This window comes from Vulpes vulpes, chromosome 9 (assembly GCF_048418805.1).
Source record: "Vulpes vulpes isolate BD-2025 chromosome 9, VulVul3, whole genome shotgun sequence".
NCBI classification, from domain to species: domain Eukaryota; kingdom Metazoa; phylum Chordata; class Mammalia; order Carnivora; family Canidae; genus Vulpes; species Vulpes vulpes.
In genome coordinates this window covers 37,956,891-37,984,013 of record NC_132788.1, presented here as the reverse complement: position 1 = coordinate 37,984,013, position 27,123 = coordinate 37,956,891, and the positions used below count along the sequence as shown (strand labels likewise).

General features: G+C 42.8%; 1 protein-coding gene across 5 annotated transcripts in view; it reads left to right on the top strand.

The window, feature by feature from the left end:
• The window catches only part of SPATA13 (spermatogenesis associated 13), a 347,397-nt gene that overhangs the window by 249,465 nt on the left and 70,809 nt on the right, over positions 1-27,123 (top strand). For 3 of the 5 annotated variants that reach the window (XM_072719826.1, XM_072719828.1, XM_072719827.1), the window contains exon 2: positions 16,266-17,876. In XM_072719826.1, the coding sequence (XP_072575927.1) occupies positions 16,266-17,876 (1,611 nt within the window). The remainder of the gene's footprint in view (positions 1-16,265; positions 17,877-27,123) is intronic. The other 2 variants (XM_072719829.1, XM_072719830.1) reach the window with 1 other exon arrangement.

The window sequence follows — 27,123 nt, the reverse complement described above, 5'->3', positions numbered from 1 at the left end:
TGAGCACTACCATCCATCTCCAGAACCTTTCCATCTTCCCAGATTTAGACTCTCTACCATATAAACATTAACTCCCCATTCCTTCTTTACCCCCCAGGACCCATTCTATCTCAGTGGATTTGTCTACTCTAAGTACATCAACGTGATTGGAATCATAAAGTATTTGACCTTTTCTGCCTGGTCCTTTTCACTTAGTAAAATGTCTTCAAGGTCCATTTATGTTGTAGCATAGTATAGAATCTTCTTCCTTTTTAAGGCTGAGTAATATTCTGTTGTATGGAGACACCACATTTATGTATTTATTCATCTGTAGATGGTCTTTGGGTTTCTTCCACCTTTTGGCTACTGTGAGTAATGATGTTGCATACATGTTGATGTTGCATACAACTATCTCTTCAAGACCCAACTTTTAGTTCTTTTGAGTATATCCCTAGGAGTGGAATTGCTGGATCCTAGGGTAGTTCTATGTTTAACTTTTTGAGGAACCTCCATACTGTTTTCTGTAGCATCGGTCCCATTTCCCATTCCTACCAATGTGCACAGGGATTCTGATTGCTGCACATCCTCGCTAATACTTGCTATTTTTTGTATTTTGGGTAAAAACTGTCCTAAGCGTTATTAGGTGGAAAGCATTGTTTTTTTATAAAAAACTGTCCTAAGCGTTATTAGGTGGAAAGCATTGTTTTTTTATAAAAACAAACTTTCTGAAAATAATTTCTAAAGATAAATCCTAGAACTTTAGATTTTCTGTATTTAGTAACCTGCTTACCTTAGTCCTCCCCAAGGTGTGAACTGGCTCTCTTGGGCCACCAGGCAGAGGCAGTTGCAGTAGGGTAAGGGCTCAGATGTTGTGACCAGAATACCTGACAGAGATACTGGCTCCACATCTTTCTCCTGTGTGATCTTAGGGCCAAACCTCAGATTTGCATCTGTGAAATGGGTGGGATAGTAGAGGGTGGTTATGAACATTGAGAATATCTGTCATATAGACTACTTTCTCTCTCATGGATTTGTTATTATCAGGAGTAGGTTAGAGGAAAAGTTTGAGCAGCACTGCCTGATGGGGAGTTGTTGAAGTTTTCAGCTGGGAAATGGCAAGGCTTGTTCTTATTGTTTGCCAATAATTTTGAGACTGGAATTCCTTTGTCAGCAAGCTGGAGGAAGGCAGTTAATGTCAAGTGAGGCTCAGAGTTGCTGATTGTGTTTAGAATCAAGGACTTGGTGGCTTCTCAGAACGGGGAGGAAGCAACTGTATTCCAGTGATTACTTGTAATAGGTTCAGTTGCCAGTCAGGATGAATGACACATGCTCCATATTCCTGTTGGTTAGCTGTGTAGTGATTCCAATTCCAGACTGTTCGACTATGGAATAAAAGGGAATGTGCCTGAGGAATACCAGAGTTACAGCATAATTTCATAATCTCCCAGGGCTACTAGAATTCCAGGTGGGAAATATCTATAGAGCCTGAGTTCTTAAGAGAGCCATTTTGCCTTTCATCTGGAAGGCAGGTCACATTGGCTTTTCTGTATGAGCTGCTCCCAGTGATTCGGTCATGAAAGGCCTCGTGGGGGTGGAATACTTTCTAGATTGATCTTTAACTGAAAATAGGTTTAACTCTCTGATTCAGAGGGTCCCCAATTTCTCAGTCCATGGGCCCTGCTGTCCTCAAGTTAAGTCTGTCATAGAGCCCATAGGCCAAAAAAATACCGAACAATTCCATTTACCTAAATAGTTTTAATTAGCTGAGAAAGGATCTTTCTAAGTGTAGAGAGAAAGAAGAAGAAAGTTAAGAAAAACTTACAATTTTTTTGGAGATTAGTGTGCTGGGTGCAATTTAAAGTCACATGGAAGTCTCAAGAGATGAACCAAGTCACTCCATTTTTGAAGGTTGGATATAGGTATTTGTTTTTCTTAACCTAACGTTCACAAGATTCCTAGAAAACAGGAGTCTCTAATTATGTTTGTGTTTGTTTCTTGGGCAAGATTGTAATTCTGTAGAGCCAGCCCATGTTGAATGTGGCTTCTTGGGCCTTGCCCAGGATTGGTAAGCTCCTAGTTCCTCTGTGTGGATCCGTTATCACAGTGATACAGTGAGAAATGTTGCTAATCGCCAGCTTAGGGGAACAAGGACTATGCTTACCAAGCAAATTTTAGGAATTCAACTTGAAAATGCACAGAGATTGTAGTAGTATCACCAGTAGGTATTTTAAATGATCATTTTTGTTTTACTTTTAAGCCCGTTATGCTTTCAGTTGGACAGGCAGACAGCTGGACAGTCTCAGGTGGAGAGAGATCTGAGACTTTAACTTCACTAAATTTATATCTTCAAAAGGTCCGTGTTTTTATTGAAACTAGATTGTGGGGTGAGCGAATCGAAGGCAAAAAGACAGTTCTTATAAGGGCTAGTCAATAAAATGAAGTGATGATCTTTGTCATGAGGAGACACTTTCGGCATCTGTGTTCTTAGAGCTCTAGATTCTGACTTTGCCTCTTGACCTTATACCAAGTCTACACTGTTTGCTATTTCCTTTTCGGTTCCCACTTTCAGGCCGCTCATCTCTAGCCATCATTGAGGGCTGCTTCTCTTGCCCCCTCTGATGTTATTTCCCCTTCACAGTGACAGGATAACCTTGGATCTGCGGCCCACTCCAGGCCCAGGGTGATCTGTAGCTGCTGCCTAGATATAACTACTTGCACAATGGAAAGGCAGTATATTTTGATCAGAAGTCCTCGTCTTCCCTCCCCATCCTCTCCCTTCTAGGCCTCATAGTTCAGTAAACCGTTGGTCCCAGCCTCTCACCTGGAGTCACACCGATTCTCCCTCATTCATGCAACAAACACATCTAGCCAGTCACCAGGCCATGGCATTCCATCTCCATCACCAACCCCATCTCAGAGCCCCTGTAAGAGTCCAGGCAACCGTTGTCATGCCCTGGTGGCTCTATTGGCCTCATAATTGCCTCCCTGGCCTCTGGTCTTGCTGTCTCCGGATCCATGTAGGTCACCTGCTCCTGACAGTTCCCCTGATCCTCAGAGTAAAACCTGAGTCCCTAACATGGCCTCTCGATGCCCATTGTCCACCAGTCATGTCAGTACCCTCCACCTTTGATCCTACTGCCATGCCACTTTCTGAAGGAGACCAGTTCAAGTGTCATAACAATGCAGGGTTCATTACAACTGCCTATTTAGTTATACAGTTGACCCTTGAACAACATGGGGTTTAGGGGCAACCGACCCCCAACATCGTCAAAAATTATCCGTATATAACTTCGGATTCCCCACAGACTACTACTAAGAGCCTACTCTTGATCAGAAACCTTACTTACCAAAAAAAAAAAAAAAAAAAAAAAAAAGAAAAAAGAAAGAAACCTTACTTACCAATAACATAAACAGTTGACCCACACGTATGTGATATGTTAGATGTATTACAAACTGTATTCCTACAATAAAGCTAGAAAAAAGAAAATGTTATTAAGCAAATCATAAGAAAAAGAAAATACATTTACAGTATTATACTGTACTTATTGAAAAAAGTCTGCATGTAAGTGGACCCATGAAGTTCAACCATGTGCTGTTGAAGGGTCGCTGTACCTTTCCTCAACTGGAGAAAGTTCTGTGGTGGCTGAGGTGATGAGTGCTGTTCACCACTCTACTCCTGATGTCTCTCCTAACAGCAACCAGACAAGAGGAACCAAGGAAGTATTTGCTGATGCTTGTATTTGCTGATGATGGTAAACTACATTTACATTGAGGCCATTGGTATTTCTTCCTAATTTACATTCACTCTAGTGATGACAGGCTTAGTTGACTTTGCAGGTGTTCTTACCTGCATGTGGCCCTTGTTGCTTATGTGACCACCCCAGAGGCAACTGAGGCACTGACTGTTGCCAAACTGTAGACTCTTGCATCAGAGCAGTTGGTCTAGGGAAGACTGTTGGGCTCTATAGAGTTGATTGCTGTATCATTATAGTTCTGAAATTATAATTAGAAAACAAACGAACCAGCAGACTTTGGCAGGTTGTTTTCTTTGCGGAGGAGAAGCAGGGTTGTTTTGAAATGAAATTCAAATATAGTTAAGTTGGTCACATTGAAGCATACACTTGCACAGCTAGCTACCTTGCCAGATCTTGAAAAACTCAAAGGCGGGCTTTGTTCTGTGGACAGGCAGGCTTAGACTCACAAAGCTTCTTCCTAAGAAGTAACTGTTTGGCTGTACCACTCCTTGTCCCTGAGCTCTGAAATCACTGCCACAGGGGAAGCAACCATCAAACAAGATAAGCCCCGAATGTTGAGATGCCATGAATACAAGCGATGTGACTGGCAGGCTAGTGTAGGGTCACCTACTCCACAGTGCGCCTGACCATAGTGCGGTAGTGAGTTACAGCCAAGGATGTGACAGGGCTTTATATCTGTGCCCTGGGCTGTGTGGTGTTGCCCTGGTCTCCACAGCATCAAGGACATTCCTTGACGGAGAGATCAGAGGTATTCAAGAGGCAGAAGTAACCTACGTAATGGAAGGGAGTAGCTCACAAAGGATGAGTGGAAAGAGAGGAAGGTCAGAGGATGCCAAAGACAAACGTTCCTACTTCCAAATGTCACAGGGCCTTTCTCGTACAAGGAAGGAGGGGACAAAACTCTTCTTCCTCTTCTTTTTCTTTATACCATCTGAGCCCCTAAGCCAAAGAAATCAGGTTCCTCTTTTTATTAATTGCTATTATTAATTTAGTTTAATATACTAGTAATTTCAATTAATATAGCAGTCATATTGCCATTGGAGACTTTGTTTACATTATGAATTGAGGGAGATTGGGCAGATAATAGGCGCATCTTACAGGAAAATGTGTTTTAAATTCTGAACAGTTGACTCCTAAATTGACATTTAGAATACTAATTGCCAAAATTTTGAGACATCTGTTACTTATATCTCACTACCAGGGTAAAGGAGAGTCCTAAGGCAGATATTATGCATGTGTATGGAGAAAAGTTAGAGCTGATTTCAAAATGAAATAATGGAATTTAATGTATATTTTGGTTCCAGATCCATCCTTTGGGAAACATCCATATACAGGCATTCCTTGGCCGGTCCTTACATGTTCATCTGGCAGTGACCTTTGAATTGGCAGGATGGCTTTAGGGAGCAGGATGGGCTTCCATTTGTGGGTTACGAAATGGTGGCTTACACATGTGGGTACTTTTCTGCACCCCCATGGGACTGCATGGGATCTCTTTGCCTAAGCCCAGTTGCATATATAATAAGCTCAAGTCCATTGAATTTCCAATAGAATATTTCACTTTTTTTCGATCTAGAAATTTTGAGCTGGAATTCTATTTCCTATTAACCAGTTTTATATTAAACTATAAGTATAAAATGTATGCTTTACAAAGAAAAGTGTCACATGGGATCCCTGGGTGGCTCCGTGGTTTAGCGCCTGCCTTCGGCCCAGGGTGTGATCTCGGTGTCCCGGGATCGAGTCTCACTTCGGGCTCCCTGCATGGAGCCTGCTTCTCCCTCTGCCTGTGTCTCTGCCTCTCTCTCTCTCTCTCTGTCTCCCATGAATGAATAAATAAATAAAATCTTTAAAAATAAATTAAAAAAAAGAAAGGTGTCATGCTATGAACCTAGCTAATATTTCAGTGATAATGTTCTGCTTACAATGCACTTGCTTCTCATAACAACCTTGTGATATATTCTCAAAGAAATGTTAGGATCACATTGGGAAATCTGAGGTTGGGATGGGATGTGACTGATCTAGGTTTCCAAAGGTAGTGAAAGGCAAAGAATCCAGACCCAGGAATTCTGAGCCTTAGCTCGATGCCCTTTCTCACCTAACCTGCTTCAGCTGTAAGTCTTTGAGGTGTGGACTTACTTGAGATGGACCCTCCCTGGGTCTCAGGTGGTTGGCCCTGGGTTCTTTGTGACTGCTCTCAGAAGGCACGTCTGTTTCCATTCCTAACTGCCTGGACTCAGAGGGTAACCTGTGTCTCATCTTGCACACTACTTCACTTTCCTTGTTTTAGGTTCCAGATACTTAAGTCTTTCCTATTCTTTGGTGTTTTGTTGGTTGGGGTACCTAAACTAAACTGGTTTTAAACTTTCCACAAAAGATAGAATATAGTATTCATTTTATTTCAGGCCCTGCCGAGCATCTGACATATTTTAGAATATCATTAAGCTCTGCGTTGGAGGAGCCATGTCAGTGGGATGTTATGCTGGGGCATTCCTGGGTTTGATACCTGCTCCTGTTCCTGTGAGGCATCCAGAAGTGTCTGGCTTGTGAGAGCCAGAACATCACGTCAGGGGAATGAAGCTGAGGAAGGAGTGTTGTGGCCACAATGATGGCCATGTCTCCTCATAGGCACAGTGTCAGAGGTATAGGTACAGTTGATGGGCTGTGAGGCCCCAAAGGCAGGTGGGACAGACCTGACTGGGAAGACGGGGTGGGGGGAGTTGGTGTTTTGAGGGATCAAGATTCTAAGGGCTGAAGCTATTTAGCATGGCTTGTCTCTTACTGTCCCCTCAGGACCTAGTGAGTCAGCGGGAGAATAGATGGTAAACACAGTCGCCACTAGAGGCTGTATCTATTGGACTGCTATCAGTGAGCACCCAGGAACCCTGCCCTTTCCCACAGCAGGTGCACTAAACAGATAAATCAAGTGATGAGGGAGCAGGTCACGTGATTGCACGGAAGCTTCTGGCCACAAATCTGTGTGTGTAGAGAGAATGGCAAACTCTAAAGAAGCCACTGGGAGCCCTCTGAGTTGCCAACGAATCTCTCTTTGGAGGGCAAATATGTACAGAGAAATTGGCACCAACAATGAAAGCCTGAGAAATGTGTGTTTTCTCCACCATAAATCTTCCTCGCCAGGGTTCTGCTCCTCTGTCCCTCTGTCAGGTTTTCCTTGTGGTTGGGCCAGTTTGCTTTTCTGAGCCATGGGAGAGTGTGAGAAACAGTTCCATCATTAGCAGCAGGAAGTTTTCTTTATGTTCTAGCACCATGTCTGAAGTCCTCAGCATTACTTCCTCATGCCCAGGGGTATAAATGATATTCCATGAAGATGGGCTCACCAGATTAGCCTCCTCCTTGAACAAAGTGGCCACAGATCAGCTCCTGCTAGGCTGGGCCATGCTGTCCCAGGGCAGAGGTGTAAGTCAGAGGGCCTCAGAAACTATCGCCTGGTCACCCACTACTGGCTTTGTTCATCAGTGGTGTCACTCCATGTCACTACTGAGCATGTAGCAAGGATGATGTTTCCCAAGAGGTGTAAAGGCCTGACAGGAAACAATATCCAAATGTCAGTTCAGTCAGAAGACAATTTAAATTAGATGATATAAGGGATGTTGGCAACTGCTTTAATGTGAAAAACAAATAAGAGAACGTGGGATACCTGATTGAACAGAGCAGGGAAAAAGTGTTTTCTGAACCTCTATCTTTAGTGATGGCAAGATGGGCTGCTATGGCAACTCCCAATTTAAAACCTGTTTGACTGCTGGATAGAAACAGAGTAGAAAATTGTTCTTGTTTCCCGCAACATGCAGTGTTATAAATTGTGATTCTGTGCCTAGGAACTCATTTTGTGCAAAACACAAAAACAAAAAGAAAATGCAGGGAAAATACAAGGCAAATATACATTCTTATAAGCAGTTAGTAAATGTGTTTTCCCCAAACACTGTATTTACAAGCTACATTGAGCCTTGGAGGGGGTTTTCTCTGCTGCCTGCACCCGGTGTTTTAGACTGTGAATCTGATGACGCATGGCTCCAGGTTCTGCTAACCCTGCCTTTAGCAAGCAGAAACATTGTTTTTGCTCCAGTGACCTTCAAAGTGCCTTCAAGATTAGGGCCATCCATCTGGAAAACTTTGCTCTGAATAGGAAATGCAAGGGAAGTCCAGCTTGCGGTGACATCTGTTTTGGCATTCGCTGCAGGCATTAGGTAGTCCTGACCGTGAACTTTAGTGGTTACTGCTGTGGTCTTACTCACCATGAGAAAGATGGTGGACAGGGGACAACGTGTAGGAAACTAGGCAAGGTATCTTTAGAACTTAAATTTGGCAGTGATTCTCCTGAAGTGTTCCAAGGCTCTTTCAGCTTTGAGGTTTAGAGTAGGAGTGGAGGAAGGGGAGGTTCTGAGGCCGGCACTCTGCTGAGTGTTGGGGCGATGGAGGGCAGGATAGTGCAGTGGATTGTGTCAGCTATTTCACAGAGCAAGACCTACCTGAACATGTCTTGCTAGACCTGCCTGACCCCCAATTTCAGAGATCAAAGGAAGGTTTTCCTCTTTTCAGTCTAAGACCTGCCTTGGCAAATCCTCATTTTCTCCACGCCTTCTGCCCCACAGAACTGACAGAGCAAACACCTATCCCCATTGGGAAACCCCATCTCACCCACAGGAATGTGGTTTAGCCTAGTAACCCAGATAAGGCAAGCCAAGACAATGGCATGCTTGTATGAAATTGACACCTTTCCCAAAGATACAGTGATTCAGTCTCATCCACAGTTACCTTCTTATATACACTTTCCATTTTTAAACACTTAAATGATTGGATATTTAAATGAAGCCAGAGCTCTGGCTTTTTTGAGGCATCCTCCCCCAATTCTTTGACAACAGAGACCCTGAGGATACCAGATCCAGGGGCAAGGGACATTCTTCCTTAGACGGTATACATGAGGGTTGGACAGAAGAAGGAAAATGTTTTATGTTAAGGACTTGTGGAAGTTTGGTGGGGGGGTGGGATGGGAAGCAGCTTTCTCCCTGGATCTAGAACTCACAGTTGAATCTTAGATAGTTTCCTATGGAAGTGTTATAAATTATGGTTAAATTCAGTGGTAGCTATATTATTAGCTAAATATAGTTTGATGGACAGAGTCTATCAGGAAACACATTGCCTGTTGTACAACCTAATCATAAAATGTGGGGTGCTAGAATTTCCAGCTTCTCACAGTCTTGATTTCAGCAAGGTTTTGTGAAAGATATTGGAACAAATAATAGAAAGAAGAGATCTGTCAGGAAGAGAAAGAGGGAGAATAAAATGGGCAAGTTCAGTACATGAGAAAGACTTACTACCATGAGACTTTTTTTTTTATCAATCCATAAACTGTAACTTGCTGAAAATAGGATTCTATATAATTGCAATAAAATAAAACATTTATTGTTGTCAAATATTTTGAAGTTAATATTTATCAGAATATCTTAGCTATATATCTGTTATTTTTTTTCACAGCCGTCTTGGTTTAAATTACAGAAGTTAATAATTTGGGTACTCCAATTACACTATATGTGTGTGTGTGTGTGTGTGTATATATATATGATTTAGGTTAATATGATACTATATGGTGTGAAATAGAGAATCTTATTCTCTACTCAAGTATGAATGCATTTAACTTTAATTTCCTGGATAAAGAGATATATTGAGAACTATACCAGCTTAATATTTATGCCAACTTGCTTCTATTTTGCATTTAATAAGTTAAAATAGTTTCTTTGAACAAAGAGTAGGGAAAATATTAAAGCATGGGTTATATTACATATTTCCATAAGCCATACTTTATAGAAGAAACACTTTATTTTAAAAAAGATTTTATATTTATTTATTCATGAGAGAGGCAGAGACACAGGCAGAGGGAGCAGCAGGCTCCCTGCGGGGAGCCCAGTGTGGGACTCAACCCCAGGACCCTGGGATCACAACCTGAGCCAAAGGCAGACGCTCAACCACTGAGCCACCCAGGCACCCTTAGAAGACACATTTTGTATTTTAAACAGAAAATACAATTTTATAGAAGAAAAACACTTTCCTAAGAATCACAGTTACTTTAGGACCCTCTTTGGACATTTTTAATTCAAATTTTGTTGATTAATATTGAGACAGATAGATTGAAGTATATGTTATCAATATATACAGTTCAACATTAATATTAAAAATATATTTTAAGTACGTTATGAAATGTTTATAAAATTCTTCATTGTCATATTAACTCAGATATGTAATTTGTGTAATATGAGCATTCAAATTAGAAAATGTCAGATAAACGAGATTACCTAGGGCAGCCCGGGTGGCTTACCTAGGGCAGCCCGGGTGGCTCAGCAGTTTAGCACCGCCTTCGGCCCAGGGCCTGATCCTGGAGACCTGGGATCGAGTCCCACATTGGGCTCCCTGCATGGAGCCTGCTTCTCCCTCTGCCTGTGTCTCTGCCTGCCTCTCTCTCTCTCTCTCTCTCTCTCTCATGAATAAATAAATAAAATCTTTAAAAAAAATAAACATGATTACCTATTAAATGAAATATCTGTCTTGATAGTTAAAAGGTGAGTGTAACTATTAACATATAAGTATTTACATTTCTATGATATTAAATTTTCTTTTTCATTGAATGTATTAAAAAATCTACAAAATTAGATACAACTATTAAAATAATGTTAACATAAACATTAAGTTGAGCTTTCTACCGCAGGAAACTATAGCTGCTGACAATATTACCATTTGAAAGATTATTTTATCAGTACCATCAAACAGTACATAGAACACTCTGTTTTATGATTGGAAATGATAAATTTCAGTAGTTTCCCCGAAACCATTTTGAGACTAATTGATAGCACTTCCATAGTTTTCAGAGCATATATTTCTTCTTCCTAATAGCATCATTTAAGGTGGTGACTGGGAATACTGCTAACTTTCTACAATGCATAGGACAGCCCTCCTGGCTAAGAATTATCCAGCCCCATGTGTTATGTTGACCCACCTAAGGTATGCGAAAGAAGTGGTATTCCTTCATTCAGTAACTGACTGAATGCTGAGAATATAGTTAAATAAGATCTGGTTTCTGACTTTTAAAAAATTTATTTATTCATTAGAGAGAGACAGAGACAGAGACATAGGTAGAGGGAGAAGTAGGCTCTTTGCAGGAGCTTGATGTTGGACTCAATCCCGGATCCCGAGATCTCAACCTGAGCCGAAGGCAGCTACGCAACCGCTGAGCCACCCAGGCATCCCTGGTTTCTGACGTAAAAGAACTTTTCAACCTTTTCAGAGTTTAGTAGACAAAGTAAACTGAGAAACCAGCATGATAGAGCAGTATGGCAAATGCTAAAATAGAGTAATGCATTAGAGAGCCCACAGAGAAAGGGTATTTGAATTGGACAGTAAGCAAAGAGTTCCTCTCGGGCAAAGTTCATGTGAATTAATAAAAGTTAGTTAGCAAAACACGTATTTATCAGTCAGGAAGAGAGAAATAATCTCTAGGTATTTCAAACAAAGATAATCTAAAATAGGGGTTATGTTTACACAGCCATGAAACAGAAGAGATGAAAGTGAGGAACTCAGATGAACAATAATAGTGGGAAGATGCTCCTACCCGTAGGCTGGATGGATAAAGGAAGAGGTGGTCCTACATGAGTCCTGCCCTGGTGCCACCTGGTGGGAACTAGGATTTAGGAGGGGGGAGCTGGAGCCAGAGAGTAGAGAAAAGCTGCTGGAAGTACCCCTGTGGTAGGTATTGCACACAGGGAGAAATACCCTAGCATCTACCTTCTCCTACACGCATCATCTCCCACCAGTGCTTCCTATTGACCAACTTGGCCAGAAGCCCTTTGTCAGAGGGGCCTGGGAATTGTGCTTCCCTGCAATACAGAGAGACAAAAATGGCTGGAGAAGATCTCTTGAGAGCAAATGAGGAAATAACCCAAAGCACAGCAGTATGATAAAGCCTCCCTGTAAATAATTCAGCATGGCCAGAGTGAGAGGATTTTTGTGTGTGAAGCTGAAATCTGACATCTCCTCCACGTTCAGAGGTGGCAGCCAGTGACACCAGGATGAAGTGGCATGACCCCATTTGCAATTTTTGGGAAGGACACTGGCCAGCTTGCAGGTGTCAGATGTGATGGGAAGACAGGATATTTTTCAGGAGGCTCATGCAGTGTCCAGGTGGAAAGGCACTAAAGACTTGAAATAAGCAGTGGCTTGGCAGCCATACTGAGCGCTGATTGTCACGATATGGAGTAGAATCTCTTAGATTCTTATTTTATCAGTACCATCAAACAGTACATAGAACTCCTCTTCTGCCTTTAATACTGCCTCCTCTTCTGCCTTTAATACTGCCTTTGGTGACCAGTGAGATCCAGAAGGAAAGGAAGTGGTCTAGAATGAAGGGGCCCAAACCTGGTCCCTCTGATTCCCAGCCCCACTGTGCTTTCGCCTGTAATGGCTTAACGATGAGCACATCTCTCAGACCCGGTGGGTCTCAATGCCTTAATCTTTACAAACAGGGGTTAGATGTTCCCTCAGGCAATATTGTACAGCGCTGTGATTCAGAGATTTATGCTTTCAGATTTCGATGTATTTTGCAATATATTCCAGTTTGTTTTCCTCCAATGTCATATTTTCTTTATTTTACATGAACAGATTACAAAAACCCCCTTGTGTGTACATTTAACCTGGTATGTATTTCTGAATTTCAAATTCAATTACTATAAATTCTTACTTAAAAATTACTGGTCGTAGTTGTTTTCAGAGATTTCTCATTACGAGTGAAAAGAAATGTTCTATTCTAAAGTTCAGACACCCGAGAATCCAGCTTGTAGACAATGGATTTCACAATATTCCCATCTAAAATTCTTCCTTGTAGTTCTGTTCATAAATCTCTCTGGCAGAGCTCCCACAATTTACAAGCCTTGCTACAAAACCACTGATTGAATCGCAACCCTTGTTAGTTAATAGAGGTCAAAGTATTAGTTCTAAATAATGCTACTTGGTATGTTTCTCGGAAATTCCAGGAAAAGCCTTTTTCCGTGATTTTCAGTTTCATTCCAAGCAGCACACAACAATCACGTTGTTCAGCAGCATGTTGAAATAGTAAGTCTCTGGACTTTTAAAAAGCATGTTGCCTCAATCAGAAACTCACATCTGTGTGTATTTTACTGGATCTGTATCTTAAAATTTAAATTATAGAAAATACTTAACTTTTTAGTGTTGTAAAAATTTAAACATCTTAACATTGGAAAAATATGGTGATATATGATGAATTGTTACATTGATACAGATATTGAAACAGTTTTACATCAAGATAAATAATTTACATATATATTATTCCCACTCTCAGTCTTGTTCTGAAGGCAACATGTAAACATATCATTATAAACATATCTTGGTAAAGCAGTGTGGTGAGTTGCCTGTAACCCGCAGAGTTAAGGGGTCTCATTAATCTCAGGAGGATCAGGAAGGAATTCCCAAAGATGATGACACTTTGGGACAATCTCAAGAGTGTTAGACTAAAGGGATGTACTCCTTTTTGACTACCACAGGACACTGAGCCATCCTTCCAACTATATTGTTCTACTCACTGTAGGGTGACCAGTCATTCCAGTCTGCCAAGAACTTCTCTGGTTTCAGCCCTGAGAGTCCCATGTCCTAGAAAATCCCTCACACAGGGCCAACAGGGACAGCTGGTCACCCAAGTTTATTGCCTCACAATCTAATTTAGGTTCCTGGATCTTCCTTTGGTAATTGCCAAGTTCCCATCTAGAACAGCTTATCACCTTGTCACTGTCTTGAGTTTACGATGGGGCCTATGAATTAATTGGTTGATTGATATACCTTATACTTAAATGTTCTTTTGTAGATGGCACCTGAGCACAGATGACTGAAATGACTTTACTCAAGATTCACATGACAGTACTGAGTTTAAAACCTAGGCCTGCCTCAGTGCCAGTCACAGAACATTCAAACTGGCCAACATTAAAATCGAGTACTGGCTGGAGCACCTGCTGGTTCCATGGGTTAAGCATCTGCCTTTGGCTGGGGTCATGATCCTGGGGTCCTGGGATCGAACCCTGTATGGGGCTCCCTGCTCTGCAGGAAGCCTGCTTCTCCCTCTCCCTCTGCCTGCCTGTGCCCCTGCTTGTGCTCTTTCTCTGTCATGTAAGTAAGTAAAATCTTTAAAAAAAAAAAAAAAATTGAGCACTGCTAGCACCCCTTGAGACCTCAAGGATAGCCGGACACTTTCATCTTTGGTTATGAAAGGTCTCATAGCGCCCTCTACTTGTGGTGTCTGTAAATTGTCTCCGTCCAGCCAGACTAAGAAAAGGGTTCCTATCTGCTCCTCTGTATCCAGTGCAATTCATAACAAGGCCATTATTGTTACATAGTATGCCATTAGTCAGTGTCTGTGACTGGACTTGATGTTTGCATAGACCATATGCTGCCTTTCAAGATTGTGAGAAGCTGAAGCAACCACAGCCCCCTGTTCCTCCAGAGTAGGTGAGAGTAGACAGGGGGTACTCAGTATTAGACTCATTTTACAACTGGTTATAGATTTACACCCAGCCTTAGCGCCACGATGAGTCAAGTTTCTGCTTCTATGGCTCATTCAAAAGCAATCTACAGCTCTTCAGGTTCCTTAATTTCTCCATGAGAACATTAAGCTGCAAGAGGGCATTTGGTAGCCCCCCTGGGCTTCTGAGTGATGGAATTGGGCAAGTGGACATCAGAAAGGCTCCAGGGGTCTAAGTCTATATAGCCTCTCTGGTCCCAGATGAAATCAGCCCTTTAGCTGTGACTCCCTGGGAATCTCAGGGGGCACAATGTAGGGGCAAATAAAAATGAACCCTTCACAGAACCTGGAGAGTAGAATTAGATGAGACTTCTTAGTATGAGGTCACATTTTCTTCTGCACTTGAGAGGACTAAGATAAATTGGGACCTAACCTTAAGGTTTTTATACAACCTTTTCCTTCTTTTCCTCTTCTACCTTAATTTATTTATTTTAAAAAGATTTTATTTATTCATGAGAGACAGAGAGAGAGAGGCAGAGACACAGGCAGAGGGAGAAGCAGGCTCCACACAAGGAGCCTGATGGTAAGGACTCGATCCCAGGACTCAGAGATTACACCCTGAGCCGAAGGCAGATGCTCAACTGCTGAGCTACCCAGGTGTCCCTCCTCTTCTGCCTTTAATACTGCCTTTGGAATAGTGGCCTTGACTGGCATAAGGACTTCTGGGATTTGACGTGAGTTAGGTTATGTCATGAGGCACTGAACTTGGTGTCACACATCTGGATTTCATATCCCAGCTCTGCCTCTCTTTTTGTTCATTAGTTTGAAGTAGTAGAGAAGAGTATCAGCTTTGGAAGGGACAGCTGCAGGAACCCCCAGCACCCTCTGCCTAAGTGTCCATTTGATTATCTGTAAAATGAAAATCATTGGCCTTGCAGGTGTGTATGAGTACTCAGTGACATGCTGTTTTTAAAGCACTTAGCACAGGGGCCTGGCAAGTGGTAAACACGTAGTGAGTGGTAGACATTTATGGTTATTATCACAATCCTTCCTACCTTCCTTCATTAAGTAATCATTAGTTGAGAACAGGGTGACTGGGACATTTAAGCTGGTGCACACAGGTTGAGCATGTCTTGGCCTGAAGGGCAAAAAAAAAAAAAAAAAAACGGAGAGCAACGTCTTCACTTGGGGGAGAGCGCATGGATCACATGTGTGTGGTGTGTGGAAAGAAGAAGGTGCACCATTTGTTTAGGTTGAATTTTTGTGTTTGAATTTCTAATATTTAAGTGTTATCCTTTTCTCTCTTCATTCCCAGCCAGTAGGAATCCTGTTGACAGAGGCCTCTCACTAATGCTGTTTCCTTCACAAAGCCAGCCTCCATGCAACCTCAGTTTGTCCCTCCCACTCATGTGTCTCTGTAGGACATTGTGTCTCAGTAGAGTTTCAGGTATTCTGTAGACAGTAGGCAGCTGAGAGCGTCTTGGTCTCTACTATAGCTCCTTGCACCAGTTCTTGCCTAATACTCAGCACTCAATCTGCCTCTTAACTGTGTTAAATTTAATAAAGGTTGATGTTTCACTGTGACACATTTAGAAATAGGTGTTGGCGTGGTTTTTTTATTTGATAATTAATAATTTCTTCTGTTTTAAATAAAGAGAAGACCCAGTGTTGAATGATGCATTGACCTTTGTATTCCAGCAGTTTTTCAAAAGTTTTATTTAAACAAGTTTCAGTGGATTCGAGAATTTATCTTTACATTGGATGCATGACCCATAATTTTCTTTTTTTCATTTTTTAAAGGAATGTATATTTACATTCTCTTTTAATTCATTGTGTAATGAGTTAAGAAGGGTAACATTTTTACTTTAAAATAAGCTGATCAGCCCTGTCATAAAGCATGCTTTTTTAAGTATTAGGAATTATTCAACAATATAACAAGCAATGTTTATGGAGGTTCCTGTGTGGGGAGAAAAATGACTAAATCCCTGCCTTGTTTTCTGCTGCAGGCAGCGGACACAACTGAGGAGCCTGATGTGCACAGCAGGGGCGAAAGCCAGGCTGTCAGCAGCCTCGGAAATGAAGGTCTGCACCTGGGGCCGGTGGACACCGATGTGCATGTGGGTTTGAACCCAGCTGCCCTGTGGCCACGGGCTCGCAGCCCCGAGAACATGACCACAGCTCAGAACGGCCTTGGGCAACTTGCCGCAATCCCAGGTTCTGTCTCTGATCCCGGAGACCCCAGGACGGTGACCTACCCAGCGTGTCCGAATGGAGGGTGCAGCGGCAGCCACTGCGGGGAGGCGGAAGCCCAGGAGGCCAGACTCAGCCCTGCCAAGCTCATGCGCCTCTTCTCCGTGAGTAGGAAGAGGACCGGCACCAACCCCGAGAGGCCCCGCTCCATGGTCCTGATGGGGAACTCCTCCACCTGGAACGCTCTTGCCTCCTTTCGGAAAATGGGATCTTTCAAAAAATTGAAGTCCTCCGTCCTTCAAGGAATTCAGAACCGCGAGGGGTCAGAGGCGGCGAAGGAAGATGCCCCCGAGCGGGACCCGGGGAAGCCCATCCCCAATGGTGCCGCGGTGGCAAGGCAAGCCAGCAGGTGGGACGCCCCCAGGGCGGGCCCGGGGGCCGCGTCCGACTGCTCGGACCCCGAGGAGGCCGACGACGCCTTCCAGAGGAGCACGCACCGGTCCCGCAGCATCCGCCGCGCCTACGGCCTGGGCCGCATCAGCCTCCTGGACGGCGACAGGCGCCCGGGGCCGCAGGAGCCCGGCGCGGAGCCCGGCGCGGAGCCCGCCGCCTGCGAGGTCCTGCGGAAGGACTCCGAGCGCGACAGCATCGGGTACAGGAAGAGCAGGAGCACGGATCACCTGAACTTTCTGAAGAAGAGCTCCTTCAAAAGGAAGTCCACGTCCAACCTCGCCGACCTCAGGGCGGCGCCGGACGGGCCCGCGCCCCGGCGCACGCTGAGCAGCTGCTCCGCGGACTCGGAGAAGCTGGGCGGGCCCGACCGGAGGACCAAGCGCTGGAGGAGCCCGCTGCGGGCCGGGGACTGGGACCGAGTCCTCAGGCTGGTGAGCAGCGCGGCCGACGCGGCCTGGAGGCGAGAGAGCCCCCGCGCGGGGCCGGCGCCGGGGCCGGGGCCGGGGCCGGGGCCGGGGGGCGCGAGCCAGCGGCTGCAGGGGCACAGCCGGCTCCACGACGCCTACTCGCGCCGCGCGTCCAGCGGTGCCGAGCGGGACTGGCGAAGGTGCGCAGGTGCCCCCGGCGCAGGTGCCCCCGGCGCGCGGGGGGACGCGGGCCCCGCGGTGTCCCCCCCGGCGGCCGCGGGCCCCGGGCCTGCAGCGGGCGGCTCCCCTGGGCCGCGCACGCCCCTGCGGCCCACCTCCCCCAAGCCCCGCAGCCCTCCGAGCCCAGGCGCGGGGAGCGCCGCGTGCCCCGGCAGCCTCAGTGCGCTGTCCCTGAGCTCAGTGGACAGCGAAGAAAGGGCAGAGGGGCCGGGGTCGTCCCCGGATTCCGGGCAAGCCTCGTGCGGCACAGGCGGGGAGGACAGCGCCAGCGGCCGCGCCCAGCAGAGCCCCCGCCCGGCGTCGGGCCCGGAGGAAAGGAGGGAGGAGGTAAGGGCACGGCAGGCAGGGACCTCCGGGGGTGACCGCTGCGTGAGAGGCACCTGTCGCGGCCCCGCCCTTCCTGACCCCCGGGCCGCCCCGTGCCGGTCGGACGCCAGCACGATTATTCCCGTCAAGTTGCCGTCCTCTTTATCTCCCTGAAATGAATTGCTCCCATGTGAAGTTGCTTGAGTGTCTCTTGCCACACGATTCATCCAGAACCGTGCCTACCGTGGGCCAGCCACCTGCTAGATTCTGGGCGGGGTGTGTGTGTGGGGGGGGGGATTGGGTATAGAGGCCTCTCTTCCATTCTCTGCAGCTGATGGAGGCTCTCAAACTTTGGGGTTTTGAAACATTTTTTATTGACCATAGATTTCTTCTCCATAGTTCAAGTTGTTTCAGTGTCCTTTCCGACAGACTACATGTAGATGCAGCTCTTTTTTGTTAAAGATGCCGTTATGTGTTCTAAATTTTTTATTTCCTGGGAACGAATTAGGAACAGGCAGTTTGATACCTGTCAAGCCCTGAGTGATGATGGTTCAAAGAAATTTTTATGATGGTTATTGTACTTATTTTTAGTAGAACATAAGCGTCTCATGAATCAAATCGACTAATAACTGTCAAGGCTGCAGGAGCCATGTTCTTTTCATATCCTGTCAAGCATCCAGACAACTTTGCCTTCCTGTGTAATTTTCACTTATTTATAAATGCATTCAGTACATGACAGAGCTGAAAGACGAGGAAATGCATCCATGTGTGCATATTGTAAATTATTCTTCACGTACATTTCTAGAATATTTTACAGGTATAAATTGGTGCTTGCCATAGAAAATAATCCCCTAGCAACTGTTTCTTCCCACTGATCCCTGGAGATGACCTCAGTTTTGTCTTAATGTCTGTAGATGAACAATTACAGAGCAGCCTTTGTGAACTTGGAAGCCAGGATAGCTTCTGGACTGTCTGTTTTGACCTTTGCTTTTTAGAGAATCTTCAAAAGTAGAAAGCCTGTTGCAGATCACATTCAGGAGACCTAAATTAGCCTGAAGTGTCCCTGAGCAGCCAGAGGAGTGAGGCTGCCTCACTTTTTGTGGATGTAAGTTTGTATGGAGACCTCAGGGCTAGCGTGTCTTCTAGAGGTCTTGTATATTGATGACTATTAGCTCATTTGCGTATTTCCAAAGAAGCCTTGTGGAACAGTTGTAAGGACACTGGACTCGTTGCCGGCATCGAGAAGGAGTTCCAATTCTGTTAGTTTTGCTCTGTGTACGATTGGCCAAAGCCTGAACCAGTCTGGGCTTCCTTCCTTCCCTGGATGATAAGATAAAGCATAATTCCTTCTACCAGACACCCAACCTGCCCCACTGATGATTTAGAACCACAACTCCCCCCTCACCCCCAGCCCTCTGCTCCAAAGATTTGGATATGTCTAGAGGGTTCTTTATATGAAATGTGGGGATTTTATTTTTTGTTTAATAAGATTAGTAAAAAATCATCATTAAAATGTTTTCTTCCTGAGTGCTTATTAAGTGAACATTATGCAAGAGATAATGTCCAACTTTTTGGAACTGTTTTGATCATTATTTAGTTATATCCATATATTTACTAAGTATAATATAATTATATATAGTTATACATAATTTAATAGTATATAATTTAATTTCTACCCATAAGGGATTACCAAAGATAGAAAGCAGGGCTCAGTTCATCAAGAATGCACACATGTGTATAGATAATTCTACAAATTTGCCTCAAGATGTTTATCACATTTTTAAGTCGCATTTATTTCCTCCAAATTCTTATCAAGCATATCAAGCTTCCTCTTGTGCTTTTAAAGTAAATGTCATAAAGAAATATATGTTGTTTTTGCCCAACTTGCATTTTACATATTGGTAATCTTCAGTGTTACTTAAAGACTAGTGTTTGTAAAATATAACCTGAAGCCTCCTTTTACTTTGACATTTAGAACTAAATCCAAGCATAATGAAACAAATAAAACAAACAAAAAAACCTTACAAAGTGCAGGAACTACAACCTTTATGATTTAAAAGCAGTTTTTGTCTATCTTATATAGCATTACAGAAAATTAATTTCAGTGTCAATATGTTTTAATGTACAGTGTGTTATTTTTTATTTAATTCATTGGTGGTATGGTTCTACTTGTATGTTTTTTTGAGGGAGGAGCAGGCCTCCATTCAGGGAGCCTGACATGGGATTTTATCCCGGGACTCCAGGATCACACCCTGGGCCGAAGGCAGGTGCTAAACCCCTGAGCCACGGGGGCTGCCCTCTACTTGTATGTTTAAAGCTAGTTGAAGTTGTGGTTAGTGTTGAATATAAAAAAGGTTGAGATCTCTGTATATTGTATTTAAAATATTACAAAACAGTTTTCAATAAGGGAGAATAATTTTTAACTGTAGAACCATTTATGTATAACATGTCACTCTCAAAGCGACAAAATAATCTTTGAAAAAACTTAACAGTTTAACAGGATTTTCTATTACTGTGGAAAAAGGATGGGCAAGTGTCCAGCTCTTTTAAGAAGCACTGTAGAAAAATCACCTGGTTGACTTTATACTTCTGCCACCTAGTGGTGAGTTTCTTCATAAGACTAATTATCTGCTGAAGGACTCCCTAAAATTGTTACTTGGTTTATTTTATTTTAAAGATTTTATTCATTTATTTATTTGAGAGGGAGTGACAGAGAGCAAGTGAGCATAAGTAGGGAGAAGGGTTGAGGGGCGGAGAGCAGCCAATTCCCCACTGGGCAGGGAGCCCTCCCTACATAGGGCTTGATCCCAGGAACCTGGCTGGGATCATGACCTGAGCTGAAGGCAGATGCTTCATGGACTGAACCACTCAGGCACCCCTGTTACTTGGTTTAAAAGTGCAGTTTAGTATTTATACTTGCAGACAGTGCTTCCTGTTCTGTGATAAAGGTACAGGCACAAGCACAAGGATTTAGTGTTCTTGCTGGTTTTCCTACCAAGTCACAGAATAGCTTCATTTGGCTGAATTAGGTCACTAGGAAAGGGACCCTGTCCTTATTCATGCAGTATAGATTCAGAAGTATAGTGTTGAGATATGCTCCTAGATGAAGCAATTTTATTTTTTTAATTTATTTTTAAAGATTGTATTTATTTTTTTAGAGTGAAAGCTTGTATGCACACATGCACCACTTGGTGGAGGAGCAGAGGGAGAAAGAATCTCAAGCCGATTTAGCGCTGAGTGGGGGAGCCCCATGCAGGGCTCAATCCCACGACCAGAGATCATGACCTGAGCCGAAATCCAGAGTTGGACACTTAACCACTCAGGCGCCTTGGAGCTCTTTTAAATGATGAAAATCCATTGTAACTCCTTGAGAGGGAGCTTTAGTCTTTTAGTAGATTTTTTTTTTTTTTTTTTAAGCTTGGTTGGAATCCTGGCCCTGCCATTCCAAGATAACTACCACTAAGTGAACTGCTGAGCTTCTCCAGGCCTCAGTCTTCTTAAGGGTTAGAATGTGGGATAGCTTCCTCTGTTTTTGATGTTTATAGGAACCAAGGGATTTATGCCCATTAAGCACTTAGCCCAGTGTTTAACACTGGATGTTACTCTGTGATGATTACTACCTACTTACATGATTTTTCCATCCTAGATTGGCCTGATTTCTTGAAACATGGGCCATTTAAGATCAGATTTTTCCAAAACTGTTTTTTGACTATGTTATTGTCTTAAGACAGATTGTAAAGATCTTCAAACAGTTCGTTTGACTTCACATTCGCTTTTTTTTTTAAGCATGAGAGTTAGGTTCCAGCATGATCTACCATTTATATGTTCATTCACTCCTGCACCAAAGCAAATTCAGACACTCAAATTAGATGAAGCTCTTTGAGGATGTCAAGGACATCCTCAAAGAGCTAAGATGTATCTAAATCCTATGAACTATGCAGAATAGATTAAATCCCACAAAAGAGGTAAAACCATATGCTGTGGGATTTCAGAAGAGTTGTAGTTTTTACCCGTGTATCAAATCAAGGAAGGTTTAATAAGGATGATTGAATCTGATTTGAAGATAAGCTGGCTACATTTTAGTTTCAGTCATCAGATATAGATTCTATGTGATTTGATAGAACAGGAAGTAACATAATTTGGTTTGATGTAGGGGAATGAACCAAGTTTAGATGAAATCATTAAGTCCAGATCATGGACACTCTTGAATTTAGAGTAAAGAATATGTACACTACTTCATAGCACCACAGAGTCAAGGATACTTTCGAGTTGGGAAGAGCCAAGCTCAGAACTGTGTTTTACGGAAGTTAATCCACCATTGGTAAAGAAGAAAATTGGGAAGAAAGGTGACCAGGGGGAAGCTATCAGGGATTTATTTCCAGAGAGAGCTCAGAGATAATAAGGCTCTTAAATGTGGGGATGGAAATAGAATATATCAGGAAGAAAGGAAAAGGAGTAAATAAAACAACACATTACAAAGCCTAAGGTACTTTGTCACTCAGTATTTACCTCCCTGATATATATGCCAGATATAGGGAAAAGAAAGAGTCAAAGAAAAAAAGCTATTCTTATTCTTAGAGATTCACATTCTATTTTGTATATTGGAATATATACAAATAATTATGTAGTGTGGTATTTCCAGTGAGGAATGTACAAAGTACCACGAAAGCACCAAAGACAGGATTATTAACTTTGGGTAAAGAGTTGCATAACTGGGGATAGACAAGTGTGTGGGGTCTTGAAGAAGATCGGGATGGGGAATGCAGTGGGCAGCAGTTGAGGAGGAGTGGCAGGGCCTTCCAGGCTAACTGGAAGAGCATGGGGGAGGGAGGAGGTCTGTAGACACAGGGAGAGTCAGCCAGAAGAGTTACCTACGCCTTATTTTCCTCCCCTGTAAACTGGGGGTCGCTAGAGTACCTGCCTATCGCATGCAGTTGTTGTGAAGATAAAATGAGGTGATGTAGGTAGGGAACTCAGCACTGAGCTTTGCACATAGTAAGTTAAGTGTCCACAAAGATGCTAATCTGTGGTGCTAAGGGAACTGCACGTTGCTCACTTTAACTTTTGTACAGGGTGGTTGGGTGGAGAAGTGGGAGATAAAATTGGAAAGATAGGTCTGTACATAGTTAAGAAAGGCTTTGCTTGGAGCTTGGACTTTACCCAGCAGTCAGGAGCAAGCCAGCAAGGTGTTTACCAGGGACAACAGAAGGAGAGCAGCTACATAGAGAGGATTGGGATGGGGGCAGTCCTGGGAGAGAGCATTCCTCAATAATTTAGTCCAGAGGGGATGAGATCTATACTAAAACCATGGAGACAGAGAGGAGAGGTTACATTTCAAATGATTTCACAATTTATATATATATATAAATATATATATATTAAATTAAATATATATAAATATATACATATATATATACACACACACATATATATTTTATATATAATATATATATATTAAAGATTTTATTTATTTATTCATGAGAGACACAGAGGCAGAGACATAGGCAGAGGGAGAAGCAGGCTCCATGCAGAGAGCCTGATGCGGGACTCGATCCAGGGATCCCCACAGTTTATATTTTTAATTCTCATTTGAATGTTCTGGAGGAGAGAGAAGTCAAAGATGATGGGTAATCGGGACAATCTCTTATGTTGGAATCAATAATCAAACAAGTCGTGAAAACAATGGCTCAGAGCCGAATTAGGTTATTATTCCTAGTCCTTACCACTAACATGCAGGCCCCTGGTGGGAAATCCCTTTCCTTTTCTGAGCCTCAGTTTACTTGAACACTCCAGTGCTTTAGGATCTTATCATTTTCTTCCTCGGGGACTTGTAGCTTCAAAATTGTTGGAAGCCATTGTTGGAACCCAGTCTTATAAAGTTAAAGCAATTTGAATACTTGCCTGGGAGGTTTTGTAGAATAGAATTTGTTACTACTACACAGGGTTTCAGCTTGTGCTGTTGGCACCCCACTCAGGGCCTTCTCCAAGTCTCTGCGGGTGCTGGTTTTAGCTTGCCTGTTACCCACCGGGGTGGCCCCCACCTGAGAAACACTACTTGAGTTTTTTCCCTGACTCCTAAAAAGAAGGGTATTTTGTGGCAGCACAAGGTACGATGTCACTTAAATAAAACTTCCCTCCAACTTTAGTATTGAAGTAATGGGCTAAAGTCAGGCCTATTTCCAATGTGAATTATAAATTGGGAAGTTTTACGACAACGATGATGATGATGATGATGATGATGATGATGATGTGATGGGTACTCAACGCATCATGATAGCTCCAAGGTGATGTTTTTGGTGTGGCTGAATCAGATATAGATACATTATATGATTTTGACTCTTTCAAGATTACTTAGGTATGACTCTTTGGCTTACTCAGGTAGCTGTTTAGGAGACTTAAACAGTTCTTCTGGAGGTTAGAAATGATCCACAGCTATTTCGCAGAACCATCTGGGGAAGCAGAAATAAGAGGCCACATATATAGAAGAAATGTAGTGACCCTAGCAAGTCTGCCCAAGGCTTTTTAGGACTTTTTTTGAAGTCTAATTTGCATAACATGAAACTTACCAGTTTTGGGTATACAGTTTGATGATTTTTAGGAAATTTATAGAGCTGTGCAGTCCCTGCCACAGTCAAATTATAGAATATTCCATTATACCAAAAAGTTCCCCCATGCCCTGTGCAGTCATTCCTGCTCCCAGTAAAGACCTAGGCAACTGCTGAACTGCATTCTATTTCAGTTTTTCCTTTTTAAGATTTTATTTGTTTATTCATGACACACACAGAGAGAGAGAAGCAGAGACACAGGCAGAGGGAGAAGCAGGCTCCATGCAGGGAGCCCGACGCGGGACTCGATCCCAGGTCTCCAGGATCAGGCCCTGGACTGAAAGTGGTGCTAAATCACTGAGCCACCCGGGCTGCCCAATTTCAGTTTTTTTTTTCTTTTATTTTTTTTAAGCGAATAGTTCAATGATTTGTAGTAAATTTATGGAGTTGTATGGCCATCATCACTATCTAGATTTAGAGCATTTCCATCACCCCTGAAGGAGACCTCACGTCCATTTGCAGTCACTCCCTGTTCCATCCTTGGAACCTGAGCTATTTTTTGTGTCTATAGATTATACCTTTCTGGATATGTCATTGAAATAGAATCATGTAATATGTTGCCTTCTTTCACCTTGCATATTATTTTCAAAGTTGATTCATGGGTTGTGGCATATATCAGCACTTAATTTCTTTCTTTTTTTTTTTTTTAAGATTTTATTTATTAGAACAAGCAAGGGGAGGGGCTGAGGGAGAGGGAGAAGCAGACTCCCTGCTGAGCAGGGAGCCGGATGCAGGGCTTGATCCCAGGACCCGGGGATCATGACCTGAGCTAAAAGCAGGCACTTAACCAACTGAGCCACCTAGGTGCCCCTCACTTGATTTCTTTTCTAAGGCTGAGTAACAGGCAGTTATATGGCTATCCCACATTTTGTTTATCCACTCATCAGTTGTGAGACATTCGAATTGTTCCCACTTTGGGGGCTGTTATGAATAATGCTGCTATGAATATTTATGTACAAGTCTTATGTGGACATACATTTCCATTCTCTTGGGTAGATAAGTAGAAGGTGAGTTGCTGGGTCATATATGATTCTATGTTTAACCATCTGAGGAACTGCTACACTGTTTTCTAAACAGTTGTCCATTGTAGATTCCCACCAGCAGTGATTAGGGTTCCAGTTTCTCTGCACCCTTGCCAGGACTTGGTATCACCAGTATTCTGGATTCTAGCCCTTCCAAGTGGGTATGTCATGGTGTCTCACTTTGATTTTCATTAGCATTTTCCTAATCTTAGCCATTAGCCATTCCCTTACCTTATTTAGTGAAGTGTCTATTTAGATCTTCTGCTCATACTTTTACTGCATTTGGTTTTGTTGAGCCATAAGATTTCTTTATACATTCTGGATACAAATCCTTAACCAGATATATGATTTGCAAATGTTTTCCCACAGTCTCTGGGCTGTCTTCATATTATTTTAATTCTAGTATAGTTAACCTACGGTGTTTTATTAGCTTCATGTGTATAATACAGTGTTTCAGCAATTCTATGCATTACTCAGTGCTTATCATGATAAGTGTACTCTTAATCCCTATCACCTATTTCCTCCATACACCTCCTCTTTGTTAACCATGAGTTCTCTATAGTTAAGAGTCTCTTTTTGGTTTGCCTCTGCCTCTCTTTTTTTTACTTTCCTCATTTGTAAATGGCATATGCTCAATTTTTAGTTAAATTTTGAGTAATGTGAGGTAAATAATTTCATCCAGTTATTTTACCTTCATTTGTTGAACAGTCCACAGTTTCTACATTACAGAGAATATAAATTTCCATACCTCATTGGGTTCTCAATTTTCTCTGACAGAGAAGCCCTAGAACCTGAATCACAGAAACTGCAATTACAGTTGGAAAGATAATTTGAAAATATATTATTTGTGCTTTTAAAAATATTTTTGTAATGGGCAGCCCAGGTGGCTCAGGGGTTTAGCGCCGCCTTCAGCCCAGGGCATGATCCTGGAGACCCGGGATCGAGTCCCACATCGGGCTCCCTGCATGGAGCCTGCTTCTCCCTCTGCCTGTGTCTCTGCCTCTCTGTGTCTCTCGTGAATAAATAAATAAAATTAAAAAAATATTTTTGTAATGAAGTTAACATTTTATTACAAGGACATTTGTTATATCAGTATATTCCAAAAGTATTAGCAACCCTAGGGTGGATATTTGTTCACCATCACCCCACTTAGGGTGTTGTAAAGAGAATTAATATGCTTTCCATGCTTTCTATTAGTTGTCCTTGTGCTAGTTTATGTTTAGTTTCTCCTAAGGTGTTTTTTGTTTATTTTTCTTTTTGCAGGAGAAGAACTGAAGAGAAAAAGATCTCTGGCAAAAATATTAAGTCAGGGGTGCCTGGGTGGCTCAATCAGTTAAACGTCTGCCTTTGGTCCTGGAATTGAAGCTGCATTGGGTTCTCTGTTCAGCGGGGAGTCTGCTTCTCCCTCTGTGCCCCTGCCCCACTCCTGTGAGTGCAGTCTCATAGATAGATGATAGATAGATAGATAGATAGATAGATAGATAGATAGAATCTTTAAAAAAATATTATTAAGTTGTAAAATGCAGATCATGAGCCTAAATGTGAAAGAAAAAAAAAAACCCACCAAGATTTTAATTAATTAATTAATTATCCATACATACATACATACTATGAACTGGGGGAGCAGCAGAGGAAGAGGGA